The sequence below is a fragment of the Micropterus dolomieu genome, linkage group LG20 (assembly GCF_021292245.1).
Source record: "Micropterus dolomieu isolate WLL.071019.BEF.003 ecotype Adirondacks linkage group LG20, ASM2129224v1, whole genome shotgun sequence".
Classification (NCBI taxonomy): domain Eukaryota; kingdom Metazoa; phylum Chordata; class Actinopteri; order Centrarchiformes; family Centrarchidae; genus Micropterus; species Micropterus dolomieu.
In genome coordinates this window covers 2414268-2421906 of record NC_060169.1, presented here as the reverse complement: position 1 = coordinate 2421906, position 7639 = coordinate 2414268, and the positions used below count along the sequence as shown (strand labels likewise).

The window sequence follows — 7639 nt, the reverse complement described above, 5'->3', positions numbered from 1 at the left end:
GGGGGGGGGGGGGGGGGGGGTCAGGGTTCAGTCGGCGGGAGGTCTGGATGTCAGGGTTCAGTCGGCGGGAGGTCTGGATGTCAGGGTTCAGTCGGCGGGAGGTCTGGATGTCAGGGTTCAGTCGGCGGGAGGTCTGGATGTCAGGGTTCAGTCGGCGGGAGGTCTGGATGTCAGGGTTCAGTCGGCGGGAGGTCTGGATGTCAGGGTTCAGTCGGCGGGAGGTCTGGATGTCAGGGTTCAGTCGGTGGGGTCTGGATGTCAGGGTTCAGTCGGCGGGAGGTCTGGATGTCAGGGTTCAGTCGGTGGGGTCTGGATGTCAGGCCTCAGTCGGCGGGGTCTGGATGTCAAGGTTCAGTCTGTGGGTTTGTGTGTTAGCCTCTGACCTCCAGGTTGGTCTGCAGTTTGACCCAGCCCCCATCGGTCTTCCCGCTCAGCTGACGCTGGTATGTTTCCTCCAGCAGGATGATGTTTTTCTGATTGAACGGCTTCCAGCGATTCTTTGGCTTCATCTCCCAAACCACACCTGAGCTATAACACACAGACACACCTGAGCTGAAACACACTATAACACTCCCCACCTGTGTGTAGTCAAACCTCACGGCCCTTCACCTGTGTTTACCTGGTGATGCCGATGTAAGCGATCTCCTGCCGGCTGCTGTTGTTGATCAGGGACAGTCCCAGGTTCTGCAGCGACACCTTTACTTCTTGCTGGAATTGTTCCAGCTCCTCGGCCTGCCGAGCTTTTGTCACCACGGCGACGTCCTCGGTGAACAGCAGTACCCGCTGGCGTCCGTCCAGAAAGGAAACCCAGTGGATCTGACTCAAGTTGTCGTAGGAGAACTGACCCACCTCGTCCTGAACCAAAGACCAGACACAGACTGTCAGAGTGTGATTCTGGGCTTGATTTATTGGCTTCATGAGGACCCAGCACCAAGAGCCCTGTCACAGTTTCTAAACCATCTAAACCAGGGTTCAGCAAATAAGTCTGACATCGGGCCACATTTTTTCCAGGCCGTTACATGTTGGGCCAGAACGTTATTTCAGCCAAATTATTTTTCACACCCTTATGTGCACGTTTAGCTCAGTGGGCGGATGATGGACAGGTTGGACGTTGAAGGAGTGATCAATTGATTAGCCTACAAGGACACTTTTTCACAAGCTTGCAATAAAGCTTGTGCTGCAGTGCGTCCTGGCGTTTGATCCGCATTCATAACCCTGGGGACACTAATTTTCATTTCCCTGAGGAAGTTCAGGGGAATCCAATCACACGTTTACGGACGGCTTTTTCAGAGGTGTGTCAAGCTGGCTAGAGACTCTTTCGAATGTCCTTCAGAACTTGTCAAAGTAAAAGCTCTCAATAAACTCTGCTAAAAAACTTTCTCTTGCTGTTATTTTTTACGCATAATAACTTAAGAGGAAGAGTAACTGTTGCTGTCATGATCTGTTTCAGCACCAGCCGCTTTCAATTTATTTATTTCTTTTTCTGCTATGAAAACAATCTGGCTGCGGGCCAGATATTATTGCTGGTGGGCCAGTTTGGGCCCGCGGGCCGCCTATTGCCAACCACTGATCTAAAACATTTACTCGAGTCCTCCCTGATGTACCTTGTGGCTCTGGCAGGTCCGTCTGACCGGGCTCCCACTCACACAGATTTCCGCAGGCTCATGAACCGCAGATCAAACTGTCAAACTCTGCAGTGCTGATCCAACATGGATCAAGGTTGTGCATATTTCAGTGCTGTTCAGCTGTAATGTGAGAACCGTTATTTTCCTGCTCGCTCAGTGTTACGTCACACGTTGCGTTCTTGCATTGGATAGGCCTACATTTTGGTCTGCGCCCGTTGAGAACACCTTTTTCCACAGTCAGCAGACACAGAGCAACATGATCTTCCCTTCCACAGAGTCACTAATTACTTGAGGGGTTCCTCAGGGTACTGCTCTTGGTTCTTTACGTTTTTGATAGGTTAAAGCTGCCTTAATGCATTTCTTTTGCCACTTGAGGCAGCAGAACAACCTGAACCTTTCTCCGTGGAATAGAACAAGTTCTCAGTTTTTCTGACCAATAGAAGCACAGTGCCACACAGAACCCCCCCAGAACATCTGTACCACAATGACCAAGCAAAACTGAGAAGTGCAAATAAAAAAACAGGCAATAGTGTCAGACCTTCAGCAGGTCCAGCTCTCCAGAATGTCCCCCGGAGCTCCAGCTGAGCGTTCGGGCGCTGGCTGGGTCGTCCCACGCAAAGCGTCGGGCTTCGTTGGGTTGTAGCTGGTGATCCATCGCTGAGCCGCTTAGAAAGGAAAAGAGAAAGGGTGGTTACCTTTCCATCAAATCGCCCAAAAATCCTAAGCAAATGAATCAACACTTGTTTCTTAATATCTTAAAGAGTGTGTGACCTGATGACATCATTAATGACATCAGCAGCAACACATCAGGACGTTTGTAGCTGCTTCCTCCTCAGATCACTGAGTACTCTGTGTGGGTGTTACGGCTGTTTATGTTCCTCTGTGCAGTTTGTCCTCTAGCTTGTAATATTAAAATGTGAATTTGACAGCAGCAAGCTTGCTGACAAGCTCCCTGCTGGGCCTACACCCACGGGACCCGGCCTACACCCACGGGACCCGGCCTACACCCACGGGACCCGGCCTACACCCACGGGACCTGGCCTACACCCACGGGACCTGGCCTACACCCACGGGACCCGGCCTACACCCACGGGACCCGGCCTACACCCACGGGACCTGGCCTACACCCGTGGGCCCCGAGCTGTGAAACTCAAGGGATGAGAAACGTGTGTGTGTTTTGACCTCTGACCTTTGCCGGTAGCTGATGGTGACCCAGGGCGTGTGGTTGACCAGGAGGGCCGGAGCTGCTCCGTCATAGTAATCGCTGAAGCTGATGATGGTGGAGAGATCGGAGATGTTGACGTCCACGATGATCCCACCGCACTGAAAACACACACACACACACACACACACACACACACACACACACCTGAAACGTACTCAACTCTCAGAGTAAAATCAGCTCATGTGATTGGTCCAGCAGAGACACTCACCATGTCGAGGCTCAGCACGGTGCCGTTGTCCTGTCGGTTAAAGAAAAAGTACTTGGAGGTGGATTCAGATCCGACCACACGGACACACAACTTCCCCGAAGTGTTCTCCGGCCACAGAGGGAGGCACTGCAACACAACAAGTATGAACAACACTCTCAGGCTGCTACTGTACTTGGTGCTGACGTGCTCCCACAAATAAACCAGAATCTTAGAGCAACAATGGTCAAAACCTGGTCCTCACTACGTGTCTTTATCAGTTACCTCGACACATGATGCCCTACCTGGTGATCAGAGTAACAGAAACACACACATAAGAGAAAAGACGTCTCCATCGAGAGCCGTGACATCGAGGTCGGATCAGATTTAGATCTAACCTCTAAAGATTCAAGTGGATCCAGAATCTGAAAGACGACTGATTCAAAAACAAGTTCTACAGAGATCAACTTCACTAACAACACAGTCTGAAGCTGTCTGACTGGACGTGCTCACTGCAGTGCTCTCTGGGAGTTGTAGTTGTCTGATGCTGACTGTCTGTGAACAGGATCCATATTCACCTCTGTGGTGGCGATGTAGTGCCACCTGGTGGAGGTCTGGCTGGTGACTTCTCCCACCTCCAACTCATAGGACGTCTTGTTGACCAGAGTGTAGAATGGACTCATGGTGACGATCCTGGTCAGGTTAAAACTGCTCATCTGGATACTGACGCCCACCTGGACACATACAAACAGTCTAACTAGTGCTGCAAGAAATATTTCTTTTATCAATCTGTCGATTATGTCCTCCAGTCATCTGTTACATGTTTGGTCTATGAGATCCATCACGAAACCCAGCTTGATTTATATCCAGTACTGCAAAGACAGAAGATCACAGAGGGCTAAAAATCCATGACTCTTCTCACAGCCGTCGCCTTAGCTTCCTGCTGGTGATGAACTGGTTAATGGTTTCAGCTTCTCCTGGCCTCTTCTAATCTGATGTGATCAGTTCTGGAGTGTTTTTTTTTTTTTTTAATAGTATCACACACTCTTCATCAGCAGCTCACTTTTCATGGAACTGTAGGCGTTCACCACCAACAGTCTGCGGATGAAGACTGTGTGATCCGGGTCGAAAGCTGAACGAACAGGCGAGTAAATGGACCTCAGCTAATGTGATCTGACTAATCTGATTTAATCTGATGGACAGCACAACAACACAAACCTCTGCACTGCACAGAGACACCGAGTAAGGTTTTAGTTACCAGGAAGTCCATGTTGTTAGCCGGACAGCGAACGCAGCCGTAACTTCCCACGGTGTCCAGAGAGAAACCTTCAGACCAGGAGCTGGTGGACACACACAGCTGGAGCTGCAACGAACCACACACACACGTCAGAACAACACACCGACTACTGCTGTCAAAATAACCCCGCAGTGAACAGGATGCTGACGCTAACCTCGTTGCATGGTGATGGGTTTGTTTTTACTCTTTAGGTACAGGTAGAGGCACAAAATCTGGGTCAAACCACAGACGGTATTAAACATGGACGTAGTGAGAAGTGTGTTTTACAGCAGGCATTTAAAAGGGGAATCTATGGGGATCCGCTCGCCAGCCTCAAGTGGCCATTCAAGGAACTGCAGGTAGGATGTGACCTGGGTTTGTCTGGTCATTCAAATCTAACGCGTTTCTTCTCTAGAGAGCAGGAAATGGATGGAGATCTAGCTGATGGTTGCAGGGGTGACTATTATCGGTTAGGCATTGCCTCAGCCACAGATATTTGCCTCTGTAGAATCGATGTGGGAACTCTGAATCTGTCCAAGTGTCTTTCTCACCTTGTTCTTGCTGAAGAGGTTCTTTTTCCTGAAAGAGAACAGGAGGATGTCTCGGCAGTCGGCCGGATGTTTGAAGCTGACGTCCTCTGCTCTGTACTGCAGCACTCGAGAAGTCTTGTTGATGATCCAGTACGGGCTGAAGAGTGACAGCAGCAGGCGGCTCGCCGTCCTCGTCACGTGAACGCTCACGTCCACCGTCATGTTGGTGTCCGAGTCACACGTGAGACACACGGCAAAGAACTCCGGCATTTCCTGTTCGACACGAAGATGTCCGTGCCAGTCGCGGCCCTGATACCTCATCAGCACCAACGACATGATCTCACCTGAGACACGAGCGTTCAGGAGGTCCGACGTGCTTCCTTCCTGAAGCTCGTAAGTGTCTGCTGAGCTCTGAGGAGGGAGAGACCAGATCAGACCACATCAGATCAAAGCAGATTCAGATCTAACTGAACCTAATCAATCATCGTGCTTTGATTATCTGTTGTTGACTCTCTTCTGCTTCTTTCTGTGTACCTCCATCAAGTAGCGGACGGTGTAGGGCAGCAGGTTGCGTAGCGTGGCCACAGGGTGGAGGTGGATGACGTAGGCGGGGTACCAGTCTTCCTCTCCGTGGCTGGCGATGTGTCGCAGGTCGTCGGGGACAGCCAGCGTGCTGACCATCAGCGGCAGCAGGCTGCTGTCGGACGCCGGACACTGCAGCACCGAACGCACCTCCGAGCTGCGGTGCACCTGCTCCTTCCACGCCACGCAGGTGGAGGACGGACCGTAATGAGCCTCCAGACGACCCGCTGGACGTACAAACAGCTGACATCTGGAAGGGAGGAGCAACACCGTCAGCAATTCAGTCACACAGCCAATCTGCCGGGTCAACTAAACCTAAATCCACCTGAAAGAGACCATAGCTCTCTCTCTCTTGTTCGCTCTCTTTTTAAGAAGCGATCATGAAGCTGACGCCTACCTTTGCCCATGCTGTCTGGATAATATAACAGCTGTTCTTTTTTACTCTGGTGTGTAAACAGACGTGATGTTTAGCGCAGTAGAGAGCGTCTATGTGAACATGAAAAAAAAATGAAACTACAGAGATGGAAAGTGACACCACCCTCACAGTGCTGCGTGTTCCCTTGTTGCCCTGAGCAAGGCAGCGCGATGGTACCTGTATGTTTCTAAGGCGATGTGAAACTCTTTCTCAGGTTCGGCCTGTCCGACGCTCTGCAGGCTTCTTGACTTTGGACAGTACATCAGGATGGTGAACGGCACAGAGAAGTGATTCTTTATCTGAAAACACAAACAGAGACACAAAATGAACCTGCTGCCGGTTCATCAACAACATATTAGACTTTCAGAGAACTATGTTTGGGATCCGGACCTGCAGCGGCGAGCGGACAGTGATGACCTTGTTGCCCTCTGCAGCGTCGATCTGCAGCAGCACAGAGACCGCCTCCGGTATCAACGGACTACGGATGTTGTAGAGACGTCGACCCGGTTTGTCTACAGCGATGTTGGAGATCTCGCTGTATCCGGAGGGAACTGTGGGTTCAGAGACACGTTAGCCATTTTGAATCTTTATTCTCACACAGTTATACAGATTCATAGATAAATAAAACTGCTACTATCCAAATGTCCTGCTAGACTGTGGTTCTGATGTTTAGAGCACCTCCAACAACATCGCTGTGGCTAATGGTATCCGTCTATTATTATCTAAGCGTTAGCTCCTTTTCTCTGGAAGAACCTTCCTGCTGAATCCTGCTGCATGAGACCGTCTGACTCTGCTGAGGCCTTTAAATCTCAACTAAAACCTTTTTGCTTTAGTCAGTACTTCCTTATACACACGCAGCAGGTAAAATATGTTGCAGAAAGAGACTGTAGTAAAGGTGAAGGGTTCTGACCGATGGTGAGGTGGAACAGGCAGCTCTCTTGCCGCTGCAGAGCTGACAGTTTGCCCCGTGATGACGGCTCGAACACAGAGTGCTCCAGGTCCATGCTCTGATCCACGGACAGCTCATGTATCCGTCCCTGCGCTGATGACCCCACCGGCCTCAGGTTGCTGCTGTGCTGCACGATGAGAGGAATCCCAAGAGAGTTTCTGATGGTGAAGGGGGCCTTCTCTTTCAAAGAGGAGTCGAAGGTGGAGGCTGTGCCCTCTGAGAACACCTGATCAAAACAAGGGCAAATGATTAATGTTCAACTGCTGCTGTTCATACACTGAATGAACAGGTGGTGTCTCAGAACACAGTAACTTCAGGAGTTTCTATTGTGTCTGGTTCTGCTTTTGTTTCTACTGTTCCTGAACCTAAATGTCAGCTCTGCTCAGGAGGTGTTAGTAAATCCAAGGTCGGGTACTCTCAGGGGACGGATCCAACAGCTCCATGTGTAACATGGCAAACATCACAGTTAATAACACAAGAAACATGTGGACTAGGGCTGGGCGGTATATCAGTATAATGAGGACGTTATAATGTGTACCTTGTTGAGGTGGCGGAAGACGTTAGGATGTGTACCTTGGCGAGGTGGCGGAAGACGTTAGGATGTGTACCTTGTCGAGGTGGCGGGAGACGTTTGGATGTGTACCTTGTCGAGGTGGCGGGAGACGTTAGGATGTGTACCTTGTCGAGGGAGACGTTAGGATGTGTACCTTGGCGAGGTGGCGGGAGACGTTTGGATGTGTACCTTGTCGAGGTGGCGGGAGACGTTAGGATGTGTACCTTGTCGAGAGACGTTATGATGTGTACCTTGTCGAGGTGGCGAGAGACGTTTGGATGCGTACCTTGTCGAGGTGGC

At 50.5% G+C, this 7639-nt stretch overlaps 1 protein-coding gene across 1 annotated transcript in view; it reads right to left on the bottom strand.

Annotated features, from left to right (window-relative positions):
- Positions 1 to 7639, bottom strand: part of vps13c (vacuolar protein sorting 13 homolog C) — a 48512-nt gene that overhangs the window by 17686 nt on the left and 23187 nt on the right. The window contains exons 30-41 of the mRNA XM_046033207.1: positions 6748 to 7012; positions 6228 to 6388; positions 6015 to 6136; positions 5375 to 5672; positions 4862 to 5251; positions 4293 to 4397; positions 3613 to 3768; positions 3059 to 3184; positions 2815 to 2948; positions 2164 to 2290; positions 620 to 855; positions 384 to 528 (exon numbers count right to left, since the gene is read on the bottom strand). Of these exons, the coding sequence (XP_045889163.1) occupies positions 384 to 528; positions 620 to 855; positions 2164 to 2290; positions 2815 to 2948; positions 3059 to 3184; positions 3613 to 3768; positions 4293 to 4397; positions 4862 to 5251; positions 5375 to 5672; positions 6015 to 6136; positions 6228 to 6388; positions 6748 to 7012 (2265 nt within the window). The remainder of the gene's footprint in view (positions 1 to 383; positions 529 to 619; positions 856 to 2163; positions 2291 to 2814; positions 2949 to 3058; positions 3185 to 3612; positions 3769 to 4292; positions 4398 to 4861; positions 5252 to 5374; positions 5673 to 6014; positions 6137 to 6227; positions 6389 to 6747; positions 7013 to 7639) is intronic.